The 27680-nt window shown below is 38.5% G+C and overlaps 2 protein-coding genes across 2 annotated transcripts; both read left to right on the top strand.

Moving 5' to 3' along the window:
* The first annotated feature begins 17523 nt into the window (after positions 1–17523).
* On the top strand, positions 17524–18162 carry LOC131153950 (uncharacterized). The gene has a single exon (XM_058106395.1). It carries the CDS (start codon positions 17524–17526, stop codon positions 18160–18162), a length of 639 nt encoding a protein of 212 aa, XP_057962378.1.
* Positions 18163–20432: 2270 nt separating this feature from the next.
* Positions 20433–22783, top strand: LOC131153360 (pentatricopeptide repeat-containing protein At2g15690, mitochondrial). Its single transcript, XM_058105627.1, has one exon. It carries the CDS (start codon positions 20563–20565, stop codon positions 22624–22626), a length of 2064 nt encoding a protein of 687 aa, XP_057961610.1. The 5' UTR covers positions 20433–20562; the 3' UTR covers positions 22627–22783.
* The last annotated feature ends 4897 nt before the right edge of the window (positions 22784–27680 follow it).

Consider the following 27680-nt stretch of genomic DNA (forward strand, 5'->3'; position numbering starts at 1 on the left):
AGATTTTCCATATTAAACCCTGGTCTGACCCAAGTGTGCACTCAGGAGAAATCCACTACCATATAAAACCACTCTGTAAACAGTGTGGGTGCACTTTGATCTGTTTAAACTTTAAGTTGCGGTACCGAGTATCTGTAACTTTGAACTTTATTTGTCATAAGGGGTTTTAAAAATATTTTTATTATATAATTTGTACAATTAAAATAATATTATGAAAATCTCATTTTTACTCATATTTTTGTAAAATACGCAACGTAAAAAAAATTAACTCATGTAATCTTTACTCATATTTTCGTGAAATATGTAATGTATAAATAAACTCATGTCACACAATTTTCGTGTTAAAAATATTTTCTTGAGTAGAAATTAATGATGTAAAACACCTAAGGGGTTTAGAACATTTTTTACCTTAAAAATAAATGCAAGTATATTAAAGAAAAAAACTAGTATAATTAAATATGCGTAAAAATAAACTCAAAAGAATTTTATGAAACTAATCAACATAATCGAAATTTACTTACAAATAATTTCGGGTATGAATTTTAAATAAAAATATAACATAATTGTAAAAACTCCAAAAAGAGATATAAAAGATTAGTGGATTGATTTCAAAAAAATTAAAATTAAAATTAAAAAAAATAATTAATTAATTAACTAATTAATTAATCGGATTTAAAAGAAAAAGAAAAAAAATCTAATTAAAATTAATTTTTATTTTTATCAATAAAATATATTATTATTATTATTATTAAATTACCTGAAGCTTAACTTCTTGGAAATTGGCATAGCCCCCCCCCCCACATCATCTTCTTCTTCTTTTTTTTCTTTCTTTCTTTTCTTTTCTCTTCTGCGCAGCCTCTGTAATCTCTCTCTCTCTCTCTCTCTCTCTCTCTCCTTGATTTCGTGACGGATTTTCGCCCGATCGAAAATCCGAAGATACCACTGGACTCCATTCGCCGCTACCGTCATTTCTACAGAAGCAGATTGGTGGTAGGAGCGGCGTATGCATATTCCCTGGAGTAAGTCATTTTCTCTTTTTTCTTTAATTTCTTGCAAAATATAAGCCCAATTAACAAACGAATACCACCACGAGAATTTAGGGATGATTCTCTACAAGTCTAGCGGGACGAAATTCTCGTGGGGGTGTCGGGCTAAAACCCTAAATTTGGGGTACGGAGGTTATTAAAGGGCCTATTTTAATTAATTAGCATTAATTTAGAAATACTAAAATATTAAGTATCTAGGACTGAAATAAGATTTCTGGAATTTAGGGTCCGGGTGAGCGTCGCGGGTGTAATTTTGGGACTTGCAGGCAAAATTTGAAAAATTAAGTGGGGATGTTAAATAGTAGTTTAAATATTAATTTGAGGTATATGGAACCTAGGGAAGGCTAGATGAATATTATTTTAGAGAAATAGATTAATTAATCTGAGGAAAATGTAAATTATAGGAGTTAAATTTCGGGTGCTAAGGGCGTAGGATTTGGGTTCTAACGAATTTCTCAGTAGACAGGTAAGGGAATAAATTAAAACAATTATTTTCCATACAAATTATTATTAATTATGAGTAAATTTATTTTCAGAAAAGCATATGCTATATTGTTTATTATGAATGAAATGTGCGATTGGGAAAATACTACTATGATAATTAAAATTTATATGTATGTATGAGGTGCCGGAAAATCATGATTTTAGTATATCAAGTATGACTTTTAACAACATATGTGTGGCATGAATATTATTTTACGTGAAATGTATTATGATATGAAAAATTTTACGAACAAAACATGATTTCAGGTATTATAAAAAGATGAGTTATGTTGTGATGAATTTGACGAATATATGATAAATGATTTATTTTCAGAATATATATATATATATATATATATATATATATATATATATATATATATACATACCTGAAACAATTTTGGTGCGAGGCCATGTATTTATGTTATTGGCATGAGGCCGTATTGATGTTATCGGCACGAGGCCATATTTATGCATGATTTTGGCACGAGGCCGTAATTACTATATTTTCAGCACGAGGCCGTAATGATGTTATATATATGATCATGTATTATATGTTATCACAACCAGGACGTTAGTTTAGTTCAGTTCAGGGGCTCGGTATCGTAGCTATATTGTAGATCAAATATCTACGTCAGATTAGTGCTAACCATCCCATGAGGGGATGAGAGATGGATAGTCGATGTGGCTTTCAGTAGAGTGTGGACGTCCACCTGGCAGTCTGGACCAGGGTGTGGCGGGCTCATCGTATTTACAGACATATTTGAATCGACAGTGGTCGGCCAGCCATTATCGGGTTCCTCCTTCGGGCTGCACAACCCGTCATGGGGGGTAATACATTACACCAGCTAGCTATTCATCCTGGGTTTGTTTTCAGTATTATCAGTATAACAGATGTTTTATGTATGATATGACTTACTAGAAAATAGGAAAGCATGTGATTTTTCAGTATGGTATGATGAACGTTTATGAAATATGAAATGTACTGTATACGTATAATTGCATTAAATATTCATGTTGCTACACAGCTGTATTTAGTTTACTTTCCCTTACTAAGAAGTGTCTCACCCCCAAACTTAATTAATTTTTCAGGAGCCCCTGAGAGACTGCCGGGTCAAGGCCGCCGTTGAGCTAGTGAGATTACCCTGTGAGAAGGGTAAGATTTTGTAGTAGGGTTAGAGTTATTTTGTGTTCGACCCTAGAGATATTTTGATGTATATGAGGATATATAGAAGTACAGTTTTATAATGTTATAGAAAGCTCTGGTATTATGCTTTATGGATGGATGTTTGGATTTTATGTTTATTACTGTGTAGAATTCCACTGTGTTTGACAGGTGTCCCCGCTACCCATGGGTTTGGGTTGACCATTTGATCTATTATGTGACATTTTATGTTAAGAAATTAAGGGACGTTACATTTGGTATTAGAGCCTAGGATACTAGGTTCTGTAGACTCTAGAGTGCAGCAGTAATAATATTAGAGTATAGGATAAGGGGATTTGCGATCTAGTTTTGTAGTCTAAATGCAGGACTTCCGTGGTGGTTTGTGTGATTTTCCTGAGGTGATGACTTTAGGAAATTCATTGTAAACTATCGTCGAGTTGGGTATCTAGGTTGCAAGATTGAACCTTGAATTAAGATCAATAGTGGCGAGTTAATGAGGAAAATATACCATATGAGCTGAGTGATATGTATAGAGAATGAGGTTTTGAATTTAAGTTACATGTTTTTCAGGATGGACCTTGGTGGCAATAGTGCCCACGCCAGTGGAAGTGAGGGTGCTGGACCCTCGGGCGCTGCAGGTAGTGATTTAGATGCCGTTTTACGTAGCGTAGCACAGTAAGTGATGGTAGAGATTGCTAGAAGTTCAAAGGGACAGGGTGGTTTTTCTAGAGGCCACAGTAGCTCGATAGAGAAGTTCATAAAAATGAATCCTCCAGCTTTCTTAGGGGGAACGGATCTTGTAGTCGTTGAGAATTGGGTGCAGAAGATAGAGAAAATATTTGCAGTGCTGCAGTGTTCTAAGGAACAGAGGGTATTATTTGCCACATATAAATTGACTGGAGAGGCTGAGAGGTGGTGGTCGGCGGTGAGAGTATTAGAGTAGCAGAGGATTGTACCTTTAGAGATGACGTGGGAACGGTTTAAAGAAACATTCTTCGACATATATTTTCCAACCTCTTCTAGGGAGGCTAAGATTGAGGAGTTCTTGAATCTGAAGCAGGGACAGCTATCAGTGCAGCAGTACGCGGTGAGGTTCATTGAGCTATCTCTCTTCGCCCCGTACATCATTCCAAATGAAGCGAAGAAGGTACGACAGTTTGAAAGAGGTTTGAGGAGAGAAATTTATAAGCAGATATTGATTCTGAAGTTGCAGGATTTTACTGAACTAGTGGATAAAGCCACTATAGCAGATATTGGAGAACGGTTGGAGGCTGAGGAGCAGAGACAGAAGAAAAGGTCTACACCTTCTGCTTCCCAACAGGGAGTTGGTCGTGCCGCGTGGAAGAGAGGTGGCTATTATAGGGACCGGAGACAGAAAACCGGGTATCATGGTTTCCAGGGTGTTCAGCCATCTCCAACTTGCCTATCTTGTGGGAAGAGACACCTGGGAGAGTGTCGTGCTGGGTGAGGTGTCTGCTATAGGTGTGGGGAGCCAAAACATATGATGAGGGAGTGTCCGACACAGACTGGTACTACTCCTAGACCTGCCTGAGGAGGTTATCAAGTTCCATGAGGAGGCTAATAGAGGAATATGGCCCCAGCCAGAGTTTTCGCTTTGACGTCAGGAGATGCTGAGGCGGCAGGAGATGTGATGACAGGTACTGTTTCAATACTGTCATTTAAAGCTATTGTTTTGTTTGATTCTGGGGCGACGCATTCGTTTATCGCCCGGGATTATGTTAAATTGTGTGGGTTTGAGTCTCAGCGGTTAGAAATTAGTTTGTCTGTTGCTACGCTGACTAGGGCCGTAGGGGTATGTAAAAAAGTACTCAGGGACTGTCCAGTGGATAATTCAGGGGAGGTCTTTGTTAGCTAATCTGGTGGTTTTAGACATGCATGGGTTTGAGGTAATCTTGGGCATGGATTGGCTAGCTGCCCACTATGCTAACATTGATTGCCATCAGAGAGTGGTAGTATTCAAACCTCCAGAGGGACAAGAGTACAGATTCGTGGGATCATGTGTGCGCACCCCACCTCAGTTTTTATCTGCTATTCAGGCGCATAGATGGCTATCAAAAGGCTGTCAGGGATATTTAGCCTATGTGAAGGTTGTATCAGAAGGGGAACTGAGGGTGGAGGATATCCTAGTGGTGAGGGATTTTCCTGATGTATTCCCCGAGGATTTGCCAGGACTATCTCCTGATCGTGAGGTAGAGTTCATTATTGATCTGATTCCAGGGATAGCGCCGATTTTGAAGGCGTCATATAGAATGACACCAGAAGAGCTGAAAGAATTGAAAGAGCAGTTGCAGGAGCTGTTAGATAAGGGGTTTATTCGGCCTAGTGTGTCACCCTAGGGAGCACCGATTTTGTTTGTGAGGAAGAAGGATGGCTCGATGAGATTGTGCATCGACTATTGAGAAATAAATAAAGTAACTATCAAGAATAAATACCCGCTCCCGCGTATCGATGATTTGTTTGACTAGTTATAGGGGACACAGATCTTTTCGAAAATAGATTTACGCTCCGGGTACCATCAGGTGAAAGTTAGGGCGGAAGATGTTCTGAAGACGGCATTTAGAACACGGTATGGTCATTATGAATTTCTAATTTTGCCGTTTGGGTTGACGAATGCTCCTGCAGTGTTTATGGATCTTATGAACAAGGTTTTTCACCAGTACTTGGATCAGTTTGTGGTAGTATTTATTGATGATATACTGGTGTATTTGAAGAGTCCAGAGGAGCATGAGGAGCATCTGAGTATAGTATTGCAGGTGTTGCGAGAGAAGAAGCTATATGTGAAGCTCAAGAAGTGTGAGTTCTGGCTGGAACAGGTTACCTTCCTTGGACACGTTATATCCAAGGGTGGTATTTCTGTTGATCTGAGTAAGATTGAGGCGGTAGTAGACTGGGTACGACCAAAGAACGTGCACGAGATCAGGAGTTGCCTGGGATTGGCTGGGTACTACCGCAGGTTTGTTGAGGGCTTCTCTAGATTGTCAGGTCCGTTGACCAGATTGACCAGGAAAGGAGCGAAGTTTGAGTGGTCTGATGAATATGAATAGAGCTTCCAGGAGTTGAAGTAGCGACTCATCGCTGCGCCTGTGTTGACAATACCTTCAGGAGAAAAGGGTTTCGTAATTTATAGTGATGCATCCTATAAAGGGCTTGGATGTGTATTGATGAAGCGGGGGAGAGTAATAGCCTATGCCTCACAACAGTTGAAAGAATATAAGAACAACTACCCTACCCACAATCTAGAGTTGGTGGCGGTTGTTTACGCGCTGAAAATTTGGAGGCATTATCTATATGGGGGTAGGTGTGAGATATTTACTAACCATAAGAGTCTAAAGTATTTCTTCATGTAGAAGGAATTGAATATGAGGCAGAAGAGATGGTTGGAGCTAATAAAGGATTACGACTGCACTATTTGCTACCACCTGGGAAAGGCTAATGTGGTTACTGATGCTTTGAGTCAAAAATTAGTGGATTCATCTGTATCTGCAGTGAAAATTCAGCATTTGATCCAGATGGATCTGAAGAGGCTCGGTGTGGAGTTGGTAGAGGCCGATCCCCAGGCGTTCATTGCTGACTTGATTTTGCAGCCGACTCTATAGGAAATGATTAAAGCAGCCTAGAGGAATGACGTAGAACTAGTAGAGCTTATGGGAAAGGTACAGGATGGTCAGGAACCAGAGTTCAACATTTCAGATGATGGAGCCTTGAGGTTTTGTACCAGGATATGCGTTCCTGCTGATCCTGAGATCAAGAGGGTTATTCTGGAGGAAGCGCATTGGTCCCTATATACTGTACATCTAGGTAGCACTAAAATGTACAGGGATCTTTGAGAGACCTTCTGGTGGAGCAATATGAAGAAGGAGATAGCTCAGTATGTGGATCAGTGTTTGACGTGCCAGCAAGTGAAGGCTGAGCATCAAAGACCGGCAGGATCGTTGCAGTCACTTCACATTCTTGAGTGGAAGTGGGAGCATATAGCGATGGATTTCGTCCCAAGATTACCGCCAGCATTACATGGACATGACGCTATTTGGGTAGTGGTGGATCAATTGATGAAGACTGCCCACTTTTTGCCAATCAGAGTTAGCTACTCCTTGGACAGATTGGCTGAGTTAGACATCCAGGAGATAGTTAGACTCCACGGCATCCCAGTGTCCATAGTTTCAGATAGAGACCCACGGTTCACATCTCGTTTTTGGAAGAGTCTGCAAGGGGCCATGGGTTCTTAGTTGTCGTTTAGTGCAAATTTTCATCCTTAGACAGATGGACAGACAGAGAGGACGATACAGATTCTGGAGGATATGCTGCGAGCATGTGTGATGGACTTTGGAGGCCGTTGGATACAGTATTTGCCACTGGTTAAGTTTGCATATAACAACAGCTACCAGGCCAACATTGGGATGACACCATGTAAGGCACTTTATGGCAGGAGGTGCCGATCCCCGTTGTACTAGGATGAGGTTGGAGAGAGACAGGTATTGGGGCCAGAGCTGGTACAGCAGACTCAGGATAAAGTCAGACTCATCAGAGACAGAATTAGGACAGTGTAGAGCCGGCAAAAGAGTTATGCTGATACTCGTCGGCGAGAATTGGAGTTTGACACAGGAGATCATGTATTCCTAAAGGTGGCACCGCTGAAAGGTGTTATGAGGTTCGGGAGGAAGGGTAAGCTGAGCCCTAGGTATATTGGACCATTCGAGATTCTTGAGAGAGTGAGTCCAGTTGCCTATCGTTTGGCATTACCACCGGTCCTATTAGGATCCATGACATATTCCACGTTTCTATGCTGAGGAAATACGTCCCAGACCCCTCCCAAGTGATTATGAAGCACTAGAGTTGAGAGACACTTTAGCTTATGAGGAAGTGCCAGTGCGGATTCTTGACTGGAAGGAACATGAGCTACGCACGAAGAAGATTCCACTGGTAAAAGTTCTGTGGCGCAACCATGCCATTGAGGAGGCTTCCTAGGAACTAGATGATCAGATGCGCCAGAGATATCTGCACTTATTCAGTGGAGTTTAAAGAATAATATTATGTAGTTTTTGTTTGTATTGTGTAACATAGGATAGATAGTGTTTTTAGTTTTTCAAACGTGAATGGTTTTGAGAGAATTTTGAATGGTTGTAATTTCCCAGAGCCCTCGTTGTAACCACGGTATTCCTTACCCATAAGTGAGGGTAATTAATAAAATTGGAAGTGTTTTCGCTAAGGAAGGGAAATAGGGGAATGACAAATTTTAAGGACGAAATTTTTATAAGGAGGGGAGAATGTAAAAACCCCAAAAAGAGATATAAAAGATTAGTGGACTGATTTCCAAAAAAAAAATGAAAAAAAAAATTAATTAATTAACTAATTAATTAATCGAATTTAAAAGAAAAAGAAAAAAATTAATTAAAATTAATTTTTATTTGTATTAATAAAATATATTATTATTATTATTATTATTATTAAATTACCTCAAGCTTGAAGCTTCAGGTAACTTCTTGGAAATTGGCATAGCCCCCCCCCCCCCCCCCCACATCATCATCTTCTTCATCTTTTTCTTTCTTTCTTTTTTTTTCTTTTCTTTTCTCTTCTGCGCAACCTCTGTAATCTCTCTCTCTCTCTCTTCTTTTATTCTCTCTCCCTCTCTCCTCGATTTCGTGACGGATTTTCGCCCGATCGAAAATTCGAAGATACCACTGGACTCCATTCGCCGCTGCTGTCATTTCTACCAGAGCGGATCGGTGGTAGGGGCGGCGTAGGCGTATTCCCTGGGGTAAGTCATTTTCTCATTTCTCTTTAATTTCTTACAAAATATAAGCCCAATTGACGAACGAACACCACCACGAGAATCTAGAGATGATTCTCTACAATTCTAGCGAGACGGAATTCTCGTGGGGGTGTTGGGCCAAAACCCCAAATTTGGGGTACGGGAGTTATTAAGGGATTTATTTTTAATTAATTAGTATTAATTTAGAAATGCTAAAATATTAAGCATCTGTGACTAAAGTAAGATTTCTAGAATTTAGGGCCCAAGTGAGCGCCGCGGGTGTAATTTTGGGACCCGCAGGAAAAATTTGAAAAATTAAGTGGGGATGTTAAAAATAGTTTAAATATTAATTTGAGGTATATGGAGCCTAGGGAAGGCTAGATGAGTATTATTTTGGAGAAATAGATTAATTAATCTGGGAAAAATGTAAATTGCAGGAGTTAAATTTCGGGCGCCAAGGGCATAGGATTTGGGTCCTGACGAATTTCTCAATAGCCAGGTAAGGGAATAAACTAAAACAGTTATTTTCCATGCAAATTATTATTAATTATGAGTAAATTTATTTTCAGAAAAGCATATGCTATATTGTTTATTATGAATGAAATGTGCAATTGGGAAAATACTACTATGATGATTAAAATATATATGTATATATGAGGTGCCGAAAAATCACGATTTTAGAATATGAAGTATGACTTTTAACAGCATATGTGTGACATGAATATTATTTTACGTGAAATGTATTATGATATGAAGGATTTTACGAACAAAGTATGATTTCAGGTATTATGAAAAGATGAGTTATGTTGTGATGAATTTGACGAATATATGATAAATGATTTATTTTCAGAATATATATATACATACCTGAAAAAATTTTGGCGCGAGGCCATGTATTTATGTTATCGGCATGAGGCCGTATTTATGTTATCGGCACGAGGCCGTATTTATGTATGATTTCGGCATGAGGCCGTAATTACTATATTTTCAACACGAGGCCGTAATGATGTTATATATATGATCATGTATTATATGTTATCACAACCAGGATGTTAGTTTAGTTCAGTTCAGGGGCTTGGTACCATAGCTATATTGTAGATCAGATATCTACGTCAGATTAGTGCTAACCATCCTACGAGGGGATGAGAGATGGATAGTCGATGTGACTTTCAGTAGAGTGTGGACGTCCACCTGGCAGTCCGGATCAGGGTGCGGCGGGCTCATCGTACTTACAGACATATTTGACTCGGCAGTGGTTGGCCAGCCATTGTCGGGTCCCGCCTTCGGGTTGCACAACCCGTCATGGGGGCTAATACATTACACCAGCTAGCTATTCATCCTGGGTTTGTTTTCAGTATTATCAGTATAACAGATGTTTTATGTATGATATGACTTACTAGAAAATACGAAAGCATGTGATTTTTCAGTATGGTATGATGAACGCTTATGAAATATGAAATGTACTATATACGTATAATTGCATTAAATATTCATGTTGCCACACAGCTATATTTAGTTTACTTTCCCTTACTGAGAAGTGTCTCACCCCCAAACTTAATTAATTTTTCAAGAGCCCCTAAGAGACCGGCGGGTCAAGGCCGCCGTTGAGCTAGTGAGATTACCCTGTGAGAAGGGTAAGATTTTGTAATAAGGTTAAAGTTATTTTGTGTTCGACCCTAGAGATATTTTGATGTATATGAGGATGTATAGAAGTACAGTTTTATAATGTTATAGAAAGCTCTGGTATTATGCTTTATGGATGGATGTTTAGATTTTATGTTTACTACTGCGTAGAATTCCGCTGTGTTTGACAGGTGTCCCCGCTACTCACGGGTTCAGGTTGACTATTTGATCTATTATGTGACATTTTATGTTAAGAAATTGAGAGACGTTACAATAATCAAATTTACTTATCTCTTCTTTACCCTTGTGCTATGAACACAATGACTATCTCTAAGAAATGAGATCGGAAAGAGTGGGTGAGTGAGAAATTACTCAAAAATTGTCTCTCCACCACTAATTCTTTCACTCACTAATCTTTCCTTTCCTTTGAAAATTTTTATGAAAAATGAAGGTTGAGAGCTTCCTATTTATAAAAAAATTTTGGGGAAAAATATAGAATTTGTAAAAGTATAAGGAGAGGGGTGAAATTATAATTTTTTTTTTTAAATTAAAGAATGGGTAAGGGATGGGCTAGGTATGGGTTGAGTATGGAATAGGGATGGAGGCCATGTGGGAGTACTTGCCACCACTCCCCTTTAATTAATTTTTAATTAATTACCTAATTAATTAATTATTTTATTTTTTTTAATTTTTTTAAATCATTATTATTATTATTATTATTATTATTATTATTATTATCATTTTTAAGTCATGTTTTAGTATTAATTTTTTTAAAGAATTAAATTCGAATTTCGAAAACTCATGTGGGCCACACACAACTTCGAAACCCAAGTGAGTCATACGTAACTCCGTTAGTCCTCACATGATTTTATGAGGCCCATATAGTTTCAGGACTCATGTGGATCCCACACGACTTCAGGACTCATGTGGGTCCCAAATAGGATACTTATATTATTATTATTATTATTATTATTATTATTATTATTATTTTACCATGTATTTCTACAAATTATGTCTGTCAAAATACTATTTTATGTATATGTATTTATTTACGTGTACAAATAGTGTCTATTCTATTTATCCTATGAAATTCCATTTTTGACTAGGCCGACCTCCAGGAAGCGACTGAGTCGCAATGATCTTTGAGCACTCGCTAAGACAAGGTCTTTCTTAGGCATCAAATATGTAATCAATGATCCTACAAAAAATAATTCTGTATTGATATTGACTTAATAACCATTATTATTATTATTATTATTATTATGCTTTAATCATATATATATTTTTGGGTCATCACAGCACGGTATCGTTGCTATATACAGAATAGGGTGCAACCGCCTATTTAGATAATACATGGTAGGTAGGTCAATCGTTGCCCACGTGTGGACGGGCTCCCCATCAGATATGGGTTGAGGAAGGCTGATCAAACTGACGGAGTATAGTGGTTTAACCTGGTTGGCCAACCAGGTTAGATCCTGCCTACGGGCCGTACAACCCTGTCATGAGGGATTAAATCACGACATACAATTATCCATCCAGTGAAGTTTTCAGTAATTATTATGTATGTACAGTTTCACAAAAACAAGGAATATACGTATATATATGTTAAAAGTATTATGCATAGAAATTTAAAATATTGATATGTTAAGCAACATAGAAGAAGGGGGGTGATTTATATTACTTGAATTGCATTTACAGATTCAGTTGTTCATGATTATATAGAAACAAATTTTCATAGTATTGTAACTTATTTGCCACACACTAGCAATAGTATATTTCATCTTACTGAGCGCTGTCTCATCCCATTCAATTAATATATTTTTTTAGGTGATCCAGTTAGGCAAGTAGATCAGGCTCGCAGATAGAGGAGGTTACAGTTCAGGCTTATCAGTAGAGTGAGTATTTTAGGAAGGTTACTCAGTTGAGGGTATTTTGGGAAACAGTCATATATGTATATTTTGGGAACATTTTAGCACTCTAGTATTGTATATTTTCTTGATTGTGTTTATATGAATTCCGCTTCTCGTTACTTAGGTTGATGGTTTGACTTAATCTAGTAGGTATTAGAGCATTATAAATTTCATAGTATAAAAAAAAAAAAAGACATAGAACTAGAAAATAAATAGCAGGTCATTATAGTGGCGGTGACAGTCGATTGGGCCTGCGAAGAGTATAGTTACCCCCTTGGGGTCTGGACCAGGATTGGATAGGCCAATCGTACTACAGATGCATACAGTTTTGATCTAACCTGGTAGGCCAACCGCGCTTAGGTCCCGCCTTCAAGCCGCATAACCCGATAATGTGGGGCGAATATATGACGATGTGATATGAATGTCCTTAGGATGGTTCCTCATTACAAATGCAATAATTGTATGTCACAGATATGATAAACAACCATGAGTTACAGACGGGTAGTGTTATATACTGGTGGATACTCATGAGCTAGAACTTGAATATGAGAAATGAAAGCTTGTGAAACTATGTTTATATGATTATGAGTACACATCCATATGTTTTTATCAGTTGATATAATTACTTAAATGAATGTGTTATGATATATCAAAACTCATGTTGCCACATACTATCAATAATTTATTCCAACTTATTTAGAGGTGCCTCACCCAAAATTTAAACATTTCAGGAAATCAGGACAGACAAGTGGTGCGAGCTCCAAGATAGTGGAGATCTAGTACCCTAGTATTCAAGGTAAGTGTTTTAGAGTTTGAGATATGTTCTGTATAACCCTAGAGTATTTTATGGATTTCTGGGGATGTATATGTATATGTGTGGAGGTTGTACTTTGGTATTGTATATGGGACTCAGACACTTTATGTATTTCGCTACATGGATAGTATGTTTTGATGGACAGATTTCTCGGTACCCCACTTAGGGCGGGGTCATGTTGATATATGATATCAGAAATGTTTGTTAGATGATTGATTATTATTGTTTATGATTGTATTGGAAAAAAATGGTAGAAAATCGGGTCGTCACAATGTATCTTTTAAAAGGGATTGTGTGGATTTATATGGATTGATGGTAAATGGGTTGTAGATAGACTCGTTATGCTAATCTCTATCAGAGATGCAAAGATAAGGATGATGAGAATCATAGATATTGTAGAGAGAGGGAAAAAGATAGGGAGGTGAAGTGGCTTGGATTAGAAGAGATTAGGAGAGATATAGAGGGAAGAGAATAAGGGGAGAAGAAAGTGAGAAAAAGAGAGATTGAGAAAGGGGAAGAAGACACTAGGTCCGTTTAGTATTGTGCTAATTGTATTATGTGTGTAAATTGGTTAAGGGATGTCTTATAAGATACTTCTACCCCTATTTATTCCTTTGGAGTTTGGGTCAAACTTACATAATTCTAAGATTACAAATCATAAACTCAAGCTATAAATCCTAATCATAAATTCAATTATTTCTAAACATCAAAAACCATATCATAAATTAAAACCGTTTTAAACATTAAACTCTTAATTATTACGGTTAACATTCATACTTGTCCAATGTTTATTTATTATCCTAGATGAATGGGGTGATATTTGTCGCTTGGTTACTTCACGATCTCCATTGCCTGGATGTCCACTTTGATCTTCTCGCCTTGCTTGGTGATTAGGTGATCAGCATGCCTAATGGTCACTTGTAGCCTAGTTAGGCTTTTACTTGGTATTCCTAGTTGCCCTAAATGATATGTTGACAGGCGTAAATGAAGGAGTGAAATATTTGCACTAAAAGTATGACCACTAAATCTTTATGTTTTGAAAACTATATTAAATTATAACTTATTAATTTATAGGGCAAGCATGCTAGAAAGATTGAAATACTTGCACAAAAAGTAATCAAAATAGAATATTAACTAATTTTTATTAGTATTCGTAAAAAGTTAAAGGGTTATTCCCTTTTTGCTAGCAACGAAAACGTCAAATCTACACTTTGCATATTCACCTTATAAGGTCTTGTTGGGATTAGTTAAGTCATAAAATTTGTATGGGATGTAATCTAATTAGTTAATATTTTGATTTAATTAATTATTTTGTGATTATTTTATTATTTTTAGTACCTCTTATTCATAAAAAAAATAATAGAGTTACTATTTTACATATTTTTGAAAACACAAGGGAGTTTAATAGTAATAATGAAACCACAAGATACCTCACTATTTTAAAGTTAAACCATAGGATAAAATATTGGATATCGCATCGGGATTGCATCTTAGTTGATACCCAATAAACCAATAATGTTGCGACACTTATATTGTGAATTTATTTCCATCCAAAATTTTTAAGAGTGCACATGCAATGCGCATGACGTAATTTTGCACTATGGGCTCAATATATAATTGTACATAGCTCGTACATAAAAAACTTTTAGGCTCCATTTGGATTAAGAATTCCATTTTTTTGGGGGGGGGGGGGGAGAGAAAGGAAAAATATGCCTAAAATAAACCAGCCAATAAGTGTGATGACCCGAATAATAATGGTATTTAAATAATAAAGAGGAAGGGAAATCATCAGGGCCTCGTCGACGAACACAGGGGATTTGTTGATGAGGGTATAAGAGGACCTTGTCGATGAAGACAGGATTCGTCGACAAGAAGATACCGAGAGAGGATTTTGGGGAGTCTGAAATTTGTCGACGAAGGTGCAGGTTCGTCGATGAACTTTCTACAGGACTTATCGACGAGGTGACATATCTCGTCGACGAATCTAGTCCTATAAATATCAAAAAACCGGATTTAAACGTCAAAATTTAGAAAAATCTCACTCTCCATTCGGTTTCTCTCCCTTCTCTCTTTGATTCTGGCTTCATCGCTCGCCGTATTGACAATCTGAAGCCACCACAACGCTCCTAGAAAAGTTCTCTACATATCTGCCGGAGCGGATCGTCGGTGGAACTCCATTGAAAATCATCCCTGAGTTGAGGTAAGACTTTTTAAGCCAAATTTGGTCCTATTGTAGTTATAGGAAATGATAGTCGCATGAAAATATTGAAGTTTAGTACTGAGAGTTTTCATTTTCAGGATATTGATTAGGAAATCTTACGGGTGTGAGTCCGAAATTTATAGGGGCTTTTCTCAATAGCCAGGTAAGGGAATAAACTAAAACAATTATTTTCCATGCAAATTATTATTATGTATGAGTAAATTTATTTTTAGGGAAGCATGTATTATATATGTATATTACAAAGGAAATGCACGTTTAGGAAAATACTGCTATTATGTTGAAATGTATATATATGTATGAGATGTCAGAAATTATGATTTTAGAATACAATATATGGTTTTATACAGAAAATGTGTGGCATGAATATTACTTTACGTGAAATGTATTACGATATGACTTTGTTACGAATAAAGCATGTTTTCAGGAATATGAAATGTTGCAGTACAAATGATGTTGAAAATACATGATAATTGATTTATTTTCAGAATTATATATATATGAAATGATTTCGGCACGAGGCCGTATATATGAAATGATTTTGGCACGAGGCTGTATTTATGAAATGATGAAAAATGCTATAATATCATGTATTATATATTATCAGAACCCGGATGTTAGTTTAGTTCAGTTCAGGAGCACGGTATTGTAGCTTATATATCATATATCTATAATTAGATTGGTGTTAACCACCCCATGAGGGGGTGGGAGATGGATAGTCGAAGTGACTTTCAGTAGAGTGTGGACGTTTACCTAGCAGTCCGGATTAGGGTGTGGCGGGCCCATCGTACTTACAGACATTTTTTGACTAGGTAGTGGTCGGCCAGCCATTGTCGGGTCTCGCCTTTGGGCTGCACAACCCGTCATGAAGGGTAATACATGACATTAGCTAACTATTCATCCTGGGTATGTTTTCAGTATTATCAGTTATAACAGACGTTTTATGAACGATATGATTTATTAGCAAATATGAAAGTGTATGATTATTCCACCATGTGATGATGTATGTTTTTAGATATATGTAATGTATTGAGTATGTATAACTGCACTAAATATTCATGTTGCCACATAACTGTATTTAGTTTATTTTCCCTTACTGAGAAGTGTCTTACCCCTGAACATTAAATGATTTTCAGGAAACCCAGAGAGACCGGTGGGTCAGGGCCGCCCCTGAGTGAGTTGAGCTTCCCTACTAGAAAGGTAAGCGTTGATCTAGGATCAATTGATTTTGTTGTATGATCCTAGAGTTATTTTGATGTTTTGAAGATTGTATATAAATACATTATTTTGGTGATGTAGTGAACTCTAGTATTAGGTATATTATGTATTCTATGGTTTTGAGAATGTGATTTATATTTACTGCTGCTTAGGTTTCCGTTGTGATTGACAGGTGTCCCCGTTACCCACGGGTTCGGGTTGTCTTTTCTATTTATTATATTTTATTTTATATTAAGATTTTTTTTAAGGTCGTTACAATAAGAGCGAGTTAACACCTAGCCCGCACCTCCCAAGTCAAACCTTCTGGTGAGAGCAATCAACTCCAAGCCAATAAAAAGGAGGAGAGATCCATGCTAGTGGCTTAAATAGTCGAGTGATGTGCGCAGACACTTTGTGACCCAGGAGTGATTCACGCCCCCACGCAATAAAAACGGATCAACCCAAGGGTAAACTCTAGTCCTTATAAGAAGGGATTTAGGGAAGAGGCTAAGGTAAGTCATACAACCCATTCCACTATTGCATTCAGCCTCTCTAGAGCATTCCCCTTACTTAGGCATCAGAGTGATCCCCCGGAGTACAGCCCGAGTCCTCCAAGCCTTTCTGTTTCTATCCTTTTCAGGTCATCGGAGATTTGAGAGCAGTCTTATTGGTCATCATCGATTTTATCCCGCAACAGTTGGCGCCGTATGTGGGAATTGCTTCAGAGAGGCACTCATCTTGCTCTCGACCTCTGACGTTCAAAAAATGCCAACCACACACGACTCTAACTCTGGCCCTGCCAAAAAGGAGTCTCCCCAGTCCATCCACTCCACACCCGTAGAACCCTCAGGAGTCACCAGAGAAGAGTTCCTTGCCTTCCAGAAGAAAATGGAGGATATGTTCAACCTACTCCTACAACAAAAGAGTCAGGAAGGACATGTCCCCCATCAACAACAGGTGAGTCCCGATCCACCTAAGAAAGTAGATAAACCAAAGGAGAGTGAGGATAAAACCTTCCCGATCAAGAAGGTAGAAGATGCAAATAGCGTAGATATCAACCAACAAAGGTCCTTGGAGCTGGAGGAAAGGATCAAGAAAATTGATCAAATAGAAAAAAATGATGAAAGAGGGCAATACCAACCTTTTCTATGGGGAAGCATCTCTAAAGTCCTCAGAGCCGCCGTTCACTAGAGAAGTGATGGAGGTCCCACTACCGAGCAGATTCAAGATGCCTACTTTTGAAAGGTACTAAGGTCTCTCCGATCCAATCGACCACTTGGATACCTTCAAGGTGTTGATGCAGTTGCAAGGCGCCCCTGATGCCATTATGTGCCGAGCTTTTGCCACAACACTTAAAGGTAGTGCCAAAGATTGGTACCGGACCCTGCGACCTAGATCGATTGTCTCCTTTTCGGAGATGGAGCAGCTGTTCACCGGCCACTTCCTCAGTAGTCTGAGGATTGTCAAAACCACAACCCACCTGATGAGCATGGTCCAGGAAGAGAAGGAGACATTAAAGAAATTCATGCATCACTTCAACATCGTGACCCTGGAGATCTGCAAGTTAGACATGGGGGTGGCTTTGACAGCTCTAACCACGACCCTTCAGCCCAAAAGCTTCCTGTACTCTTTAGAGAAGAAGCCGCCGATTGATATGGGAGAACTGATGGCTCGAGTGCAAAAGTACATCAACCTAGAAGAGATGATGGACACCAGGGGAAATTGCATCAAGCTGAAAAGGAAAGGTAATAGTCGGGAGATGGGAGAATCCTTTAGATCCATAAAGAGACAAGAGACTAGTGCGCTGCTCACCAGCCCTAGGATGAGAGGGCAACCCAGTAAGTTCTCCACCTATACACCCCTAAATGTGCCGCATTTTGAAGTACTGATGCAGATAAGGAAAAAGGACTATGTCTCATGGCCTGAACCCATGTGAACCCCTTTACATAAACGAAACATGTCCAAGTTTTGTCAATTCCACAGGGATTATGGGCATGACACGGACGAATGTATTTAGCTGAAAAATAAGATTGAAGCCTTGATAAAAAGGGGATACCTGTCAAGATTTCTAAAGAAAGAAGATCCACAAAGGGAACCCCGCAAGCAGAGGAGACCCAAAGGGGACGAAAAAGAAGAACATGTCATAGGGGAAATTATGGTGATCTTCGGAGGATCCGTTAGTGGAGGAGATAGCGGAGGTGCTCGCAAAAGGTATGCTAAACAGGTACTCTCAACGGAGAAAGGGGAACCAAGTAGCAAAAAAAACAAGCAAGATGATGATATCATCTTTGATAGCGGAGACGAAGAAGGAGTACAATAGCCACACGACGACACCTTGGTACTCTCCCTACTGGTGGCAATTTACAAAGTTAGACGCGTATTGGCAAATAACGGGAGCTCGGCAAACGTTATGTTCTGGTCAATACTTGAGGGAATGAAGATCGGTAAGGAACGACTCTAACCAATCTCAACCCTCCTGGTTGGGTTCGGTGGAGATGTAGTCCATCCCATGGAAACGATCACACTATTGGTAACAATGGGGATGACCCCACAGCAAGTTACTTCTCGGACAGAGTTCCTGGTGGTCGATCGACCTTCAGCATACAATATCATATTGGGCCGACCTTTGCTTAATGCAGTTCGGGCTATAACATTGACGTCCCACCTTAAGATGAAATTCCATACTCCACACGGGACAGGGGTGGTTAAGGGATATCAAGCAGCAGCTCGGAACTGCTACATAATGGCCCTAAAAGGAAAGATGGAGGTAAGAGAAACCCTAACTGTGGAAGACCTAGAGGTAAGGGGGGAATACCCCCAAATTAGCACAGTGGATGAAGACATCATGCGCATACCTTTAAATGGCCACCAAGAGAGGTGCGTATAGATCGGGAGTCACCTACCTAACGCCTTGAGAGCCGAGCTAAGCGAATTGCTGAACGAATTCGTAGATGTGTTCGCCTAGTCAGTCGAAGACATGCCGAGCATTGATCTTGCCTTCATAGAGCACAGGTTGCAGGTTGACCCCAACCACCGACTTGTGAAATAGAAGAAAAAGAGTTTTGCCATGGAGCGAATCAAGGTAATTGATGAGTAGGTGATGAAGCTGGTCCAAGCCAACTTTGTCAGGAAGGTAAACTACTTGGAATGGCTAAGCAACGTGGTTTTAGTGAAGAAATCGAACGAAAAATGGCGCACCTGCATTGACTTCATAGAACTAAATAAGGCATGTCTGAAGGATAGCTTCCCTCTCCCTCGAATCGATCAGCTAGTGGATTCGACTTCCGGACACGAACTCCTCAGCTTTATGGATGCCTACTCGAGATACAATCAGATCCCAATGCATCGAGCTGACGAAGAGAAAACATCTTTTATCACCGAGAGGGGGCTGTACTGCTACTGAGTAATGCCCTTCGAACTAAAAAATGCAGGAGCCATGTATCAGATATTGGTGAACAGGCGTGAGAAATGTTAAGTTTATTTTATCTTGAAAATTTGAGGTCTAGGACTTCCGAAGCCACCTTTGCATTTTAAGTAAATTCAAATTCACTTTCCCAAAATTATTAAATTGAAACCGTGTATTTGAATTTGAGAGATGTTATGCATATTAATTATGTTTGAAAGCCCTTACCTATTACACATATCTTGCCTTTGCCAATATTTATAAAGTCAAAAGTCATACCTCATTTAGAGTCCTTTCTACCAATAAACTCTAACCAGAATATACATATATATATATTGAAAGAAGGATAAACAAATGTCATTTTATATGAAATTTTTTTAAAAAATTAAAATAAATAAATTATATATTTTAAACAGCTGACTCGTGAATTATTAAACGGGCGGGTTAAAATTGGTGCATGTGTGACCCATTTAACATTGACCCTTTTATGACTGGCCCGTTAACAACTCGCCCGTCCGCTTGTTTTGCCACCCTGCTAGAGTTAGAACACTAAAAAGTAAGTTTAAATTTTAATAATTAAATAAAATAATTATTAATTCATGTTTTTATCTTTATTTGACTCTATAAACAAAAATGAGCATGAGCAATTATATTTTAAATTTGTTTTAATTTTAAAAACACTAGTCGAATTGATTTTTATTTCTTATTTTTAATTTTTATAATTTTGGATAATAATCCTAAATCACCCTGAAAAAGTACATTCCCAAAATAAAATAATTTTGGCCGAACGATAAAATAATTTTCATCTTTTGTAATTTATTGCTCACCTTTTTTTGGGGTGAACCAGACGCGAACCGGAGCTCTCTTACCCTACCATTGCTGAATAACTCAGAAGCTACACAAGCTCGCTAGGGTTTTCATTCTTGTGTGTTAATGGTTTTTGCTCAGAAAATGGTGTCTCTAATGGCCGCGAGACGAGCACAGAACTTCAGTTCCAGTTCTCTCTTCAAGCTGCGCTTCCAGCTCCCTCGCCACTTCTTCCCGCAGCACAACCAGATCCTAACCCTAACCACCGTCAAAACCCTAAGCACCTCTGCAGCCCCTAGTGACTGGCAGAGAGCTCCACAGACTTCTGACCCCACGGCTGTTCAGAACCCCACTCAATGGGCCTTTCAACCCCCCCAAAACCCTAATCAGCGGACTCCTGGAGAGCAGAACTATGGAGACTATCCTCCGCATGGAAACCCCTACTCTTTTCAAAACCCTAGTAACTCTCAGCACCAGAACAAACCTAATCAGTGGACTCCAGTACAGAACAGTCAGAACTATCCTCAGCGTGGAAACCCCGGGGCTTTTCAGAACCCTGGCCAGTGGGACTCTCAGGACCCGAAAAACCCTAGCCAGTGGACTCCGCAAGAGCAAAGCTATCAGAACTACCCTCAGCGTGGAAGCCCTAATCAGTGGGGGAGCCCTAATCAATGGGATTCACGTAATCCAAATTTTGGTCAGCATCGTCAAAATCCTGCTGTGAATCAGAATTATCCACCGCAGCAGGGGCGTTTTAATCAACTAAGCAATCAGAATCAGGGTCAAAATCCTTCTGTGAATCAGAATTATCCACCGCAGCAGGGGCATTTTAATCAACTAAGCAATCAGAATCAGGGTCAAAATCCTGCTGTGAATCAGAATTATCCACCGCCACTGGGGCGTTTTAATCAACTAAGCAATCAAAATCAGGGGTACCCGCAGCGCGGGAACCCCAATCAGTGGAGACCAGAAGATCAGAACAATGCTCATGGGGCATATCCTGATCAACAGACCATTGAGAACCCAAAACAGGGGGAGGTTGTGGAGAAAACTGCCCCGAAAAGTCTGCCTTCTGAAACTGATCTGATCAGGTTGTGCCAAGAGGGAAAGATGAAAGAAGTTATTGAGTTTTTGGAACAAGGGGCTCGAGCTGATGCTCTGTGTTTTTCTGCATTCTTTGAGGGATGTGCAAAGAGGAAGGTGCTTGAAGATGCAAAAAAAGTTCACGATTTCTTTTTGCGGTCTACCTTTAGGGGTGATCTTCAGCTGAACAATAAGGTTCTTGATATGTATGGGAAGTGTGGGAGTATGGTTGATGCACGCAGGGTGTTTGATCACATGCCTGATAGGGATAAGGAGTCTTGGCACTTGATGATAAATGGATATGCTGCAAATGCATTAGGAGATGATGGGTTGCAGCTTTTTGAAGAGATGAGGAAGCTAGGATTGCCACCTGATGAGGACACTTTCCTTGCTGTTTTAGCTGCATGTGCTAGTGCAGAAACTGTTGAAGAAGGTTTTATACATTTTGAATCCATGAAAAAGGACTATGGTATTGCTCCTGGGATTGAGCATTACTTGGGGCTTTTAGATGTTTTAGGGAAATCTGGGCATGTTGCCGAGGCCAAGGAGTATATTGAGAATCTGCCCATGGGAGTTTCAACTGTGTTTTGGGAGTCTCTGATGAATTATGCTAAATTTCATGGAGATATTGATATTGAAGATTATGCTGAGGAGATGTTGGTTACTCTTGACCCTTCAAAGGCAACTGCAAATAAGATTCCTACACCTCCTCCAAAGAAGTATTCTACAATCAATATGCTTGATGGAAGGAACAGACTTGCTGAGTTTCGGAACCCAACACTCTACAAGGATGATGAAAAAATGAAAAGCTTGGCAAAAGAAGCCCGTTATGTGCCGGACACAAGATATGTTCTTCATGACATTGATCAAGAGGCTAAGGAACAGGCTTTGTTGTATCACAGTGAGCGTTTGGCAATTGCATATGGTCTCATCAGTACTCCTGCAAGAACACCTCTCAGGATTATCAAGAACCTCCGTGTCTGTGGCGACTGTCACAATGCCATCAAGATCATGTCCAAGATTGTCGGCAGGGAATTGATTGTTAGGGACAATAAACGTTTCCATCATTTCAAGGATGGCAAATGCTCTTGTGGAGATTATTGGTGATATTATCGTTGCTTTAAACTTCGATGGGATACAATGAGATTTTCCCATTTGCAGTTTTGTATCTTTTGTGTAAAGTTCCAACCACCAAGCTCTATGGGCTGTTGTGGAACAGAGTTGCAGATTGTGGGAATTGAACAATATGGTATTCACTGCTTTATATATCGTGAACTTCTTAGTCTGAAATTCGATAAATTTATTTTACTATACAAAGTTCAATTACCGTTGTTTTTAGCAGCATTTTTTAGTGTATTATTGAGCATTCTATTGGTAGGCTAAAGTTACACTACAGGATGAAGCAAATTATTTTCTTTTGGTTGTCAATATATCAGATGTTGAAAGCAAAACAAAAGGAATCCGTTTGGAAAATTTTCAGATGTAATTTTACAGTGTGTTATCATGGCATGCTAGGAACTAAGCATAAGAAATACTTGCTGTATCCCTAGTCTTGGTTTATTTAACATCTCCCTATAAATGGTCGGGGGATGCCACTAGAGCCCAAGTGAGGAAGGATGGAGTAAGGTGGGGTTGAGGTGCATCTAGGACTCTAGGATTTCATTCTTATCTGGTGAAAAATAAAAGGATCTTTTGCTAGGGTTGTAAAATTAGATAAAAGTCAGTTTCATGCATTAGCTCTGACTTAAAGGGGAATTCTTGAAATCAGTGGGGAGAATTACTGCTTTTCCTGAAATCGGAATCTCTCTCTCTCTCTCTCTCTCTCTCTCACTCACACACACACACACACACACACACACACACACACTCACTCACTCACTCACGTTTACACATGTTGATTTGGGATGCATCCACAAAATCTCTGGAAATGTTCAGATAATGGTAGGTTTTCAACAGAGCCATATATTGCGTCCTATGATCCTTTAAATGAGTTTTTCTTGATATATTGGAACATTTGGACAGTGTACACCATGGTTTTAAATCGCGGTTGTGGGCAGTGTAACGTAACGGTAACGGGTGTAACGGGAAGCGGGAGTAGCGGATGTTACATGACGGGAAGCGGGTGTAACGGCTGTGAATTTTTTTGAAGCACTTACAACTTTGTGCATATTAGCGTACTTGTATGTTTTAAGCTTTTAGCCTTACTTAGAAAGAGTTTGTGTATTTTGGATCCTTTAGTTCGAGTAACTAAGTTATTTGGTAAGGGCAACAAGTTTACATTTGTTTTAAACCACCATTAATAGAAAAATTACGTGCGTGTGTATTAATACTTCTTATTGTTCTTATTTGTAATAAATTCTTATGTGCGCTAAATTAATTAATAGAACAAAATACATTATACACTTTATTAATCTATTAGACACATAAGACATACAAATAATACAAATATAAAATAGCTAGAAAAGAAAGATGATTGAAGTTGAAAAATATAGAACATAAATATCACATTACAATATCAAAATAAAATATTTTCCTAACTATTATTTTCAAATTGTTAATTAATGCATCTATTGTGATTATTTAAAGAAATAGTAAATTTTGTATCATTGTCATCCTCATTATAATCATTCCCCCCTCTCGCCACATGGTATATTGAGAATGATTTATGAAAGAGAGGGAAAAAGTGAGAAGAAAAAGTAAAAAATAAAGTAAAATTTTTGGTGTAAGTCTTATAGCGGTTATGTAACGGCCATAGTGGCCTTTATGTAACGGTCGAGGTCCGTAACGGCTGCTACGGCCGTGATTTTTCTTCTCACCAATTTCGCGGTGTGTAACGGTATCGGTAACCCAAAAAATCGTTACGTAACGGCGTTACGTAACGGTTGCGGCCTTTATTTAAAACCATGGTGTACACTGCAGCAACTATCACTATTGAGTGAGCTCTTATAATTTGTATGAGTTTATTTCAGGGAGAAGATTGTGGCTGAATTACGTTGCATCCATCAATGAATCCTCAACTGTCGGACAGGGAAAAGATGACTTCATACTTAAGTTCCACATGATTATTTAAAAAGTCAGACCTGATTATGGTGGTTTGATGCCTAAGCTAAAGAGAAAACTTCTTTTGTATTCCTCAAATTAGAATTTCAATTTTTCTGTGCATATGCTTCTCGTTAATATCTCCTCCATCCTTATTTTTCTCTTATTGCTGTACTAAGGGATGGTGGATTTTTGCAATGAAAATTGCTGCCAGGGCTGGTCTCACATTTATTGGTATGCTGTTTTGGAGATTCACTTACATGAAGAATGGTAAATAATTTATTATTTTTAAAATTTTAACTCGTGCAAGACATTCATTTCCCTTAATATGTCTAAATATGATCTGCTTGGGAAGCCGAATTTGGACCTGTGTATGTGAATTTGGAGAGTCCAAATGCAAATAGATTGTTTGGATTTAATCTTATTCTTTGAACTATGAGATCAAATACAGAGTGTATATTGGGAGTACAAAAACATAGGTTTGAAGCTACCTATCCCATGAATTTAAAACTAAAATGCATTTCAAAGGCATGCAATCTCTCACAGTTGAACAGTCAAGGAACAGCAGTAGGTCTCAGTGGCTAAAGCTTTCACTGTCTGCCATGTATCTGCCTATTCGAAGCTCTGTCTGTTTAAACTTGTATCAAGGACACTGGGTTTTGAGAGTACAAACACATGAGTTCTAAGCTTCCTACCAACCTATGAATTTAAAACTCAAATGCCTCCAGTCCCAAAAACTCACGGTTTAATGGTTGAGAAGCTCCTCTGCAGCTCAACACAGCTGAATCTGCCACCACTGGTGCGATGATCTCAATCTCCATAGTTGAAGCTCGATCTGCAGCTTGCCATAGCTCCAGATATGTTCTTTTCTTCTTCTTCTTCTCCTCTCTCTCTAGCTGTAGCTGATCCTGACACACTTCAAGTTGGGTTTTTTTTTTTTTTTTCAATCTTTAATGTTTTAATTTTTCTTGTGACTTACTCTGTCTCTTGAACTTGTGGTTGATGTTTCAATTTGCAGAGCAGCAGTACCAAGCATATAAATTCCATAGGTTTCAGGTCAAGGTAAGGTTGTTCTAGCTAAATCATCCAAAATTATACTAAAATCTTTTGCTTTTCTTGGCATTATTTTCTACAATAACCTGAGATCTCAAATCAAATTATTCTTACTGGAAATTAGTTTCATTTGGTGGGGTTTTATCCAAGAAGGGGGTATTAGTGATATATATAGGACATTTTCTCTGGTTTTCACGCAGATGACTCTATAAGGGATATTTTCAATTGAGCATGGCTGAATGCCGGATCGCTCTTGACCAATTTGAGAGGCAAGGCTCTTTACTTCATGGAATTTACATATAGTGTAGTACTTTTTGATATTCTACAACTGCATTGCAGACCCATTCTGTATGGCATCTCTTGTCAATTCTGCTTTAACGACTGAAGCACTTTTTCCTCATGTACATAATTTTTCTGGTTTCGGTTGGTTCATGTAGCTGATAAGTGGATATTACAACTGAATGCTTGTGTTTACATTCATTGGCAAAAGCAGAAAATGAATTCAAAATTGAAAAATTGGGTGTAACCAGTTATGTTCATGATATGCCCAATTGAAAATGCCATGCTGTCAATTTCAGAATGTAAAATAGAGAAATGGCTGGTATAAAATGATTGGAAATTTAAAATATGACCTTATTTCTTTATTGATACGGAAAGCACTATGAAGAAATTTTCTATGTATCATCTCACTACATAATTAAATTTACAAGATAATATGGACTTAAATCAAAACAAAAATTATTCTTTTATTGATTGTGAAGGAATTTTTATATAAATTACATAAAATTTACATCCTAGATAAATGTTTGTTTTCATTCGCAAATGCACTTTGTACAAATGACTGTACAACAATTTGAAGAAGCAGTATTCATACACAACAATTAGAAGAACTTGGCCACATGCACAAGCTGTTATATGATCTTTTTGATATGCATTCCCATGGGGCAGGCAATAGATGGGTGTTCTTCCTTAGAACAAAGTCTATTCTGCATGTGTTCATACACAACAATTAGAAGAACTTGGCCACATGCACAAGCTGTTATATGATCTTTTTGATATACATTCCATTGGGACAGGCAATGGATGGGTGTTCTTCATTAGAACAAAGTCTATTCTGCATGTGTTCTCCCAAGAACAAGTATTAGATGGTGATGGCTTGTTTGAACAAGATGGTTCATGTATATCAACCTACCCAAGCATGCATGCAAACACACATGAATGTATGCACACATCCTTGCACATTATCATATGCATATCATATCCTCACAAGCTGGCTCACACTCACACACTCATGCTTGCATGCATGTATTTACCCATACTTCCACACCTATCCATGCACATCTACATACATGTAAACTATCAACTACATTCACATGTATGCATTATGTTCATTCACCATGCTCATAAACATGCGCTTCCATGAACACATTTGAACTCATGCATGCAAATTCTCCCACATATCCATGCATACTAATTCATATTCATACTCACATACATGCACTATTTTACACTCACATGCATGTCATGCAACTGCACTTAAAAGTTAAATGCACATTCATACATACCCATGCATTCATGCACTTCTATTTAGACATGCATAAACATTAAACACTCGCATACATGCACATGCAACTCATCATGCCTACTCATGCATTCATAAATTCATGTTCTCATCCATATAAACATGCTTATTCATGCCCCCATTCATTTGTACACATGCATACCCGCATCTAAACATGTATTCTCATATGGCCTGTTAACATGCCCATGTTTGCAAATATACATATCAATGCAAACTCATACCTGCATGCATAAACATTCATGTTCACTCATTTATGCCCATATGCTTGCACACATGAAAGGCATAGTACATGTTACATGCAGGCACACACACTGCCACTCCTTATGTCACATGCATGCACACACAGAAGGGAGAGGGATGAACTCAAACAGAGTGGCAGGAGTAGTGAAGAAGGGATTCAGAATGAGGAAGCAGTAGCGCTTTGGCTCTTTTGTCTCCCCTTCACTCTCTCTCTCTCACCTGCCAGTTAGGAGGTCCATCAGGTCAA

The sequence above is a fragment of the Malania oleifera genome, chromosome 4, assembly GCF_029873635.1.
Source record: "Malania oleifera isolate guangnan ecotype guangnan chromosome 4, ASM2987363v1, whole genome shotgun sequence".
NCBI classification, from domain to species: domain Eukaryota; kingdom Viridiplantae; phylum Streptophyta; class Magnoliopsida; order Santalales; family Ximeniaceae; genus Malania; species Malania oleifera.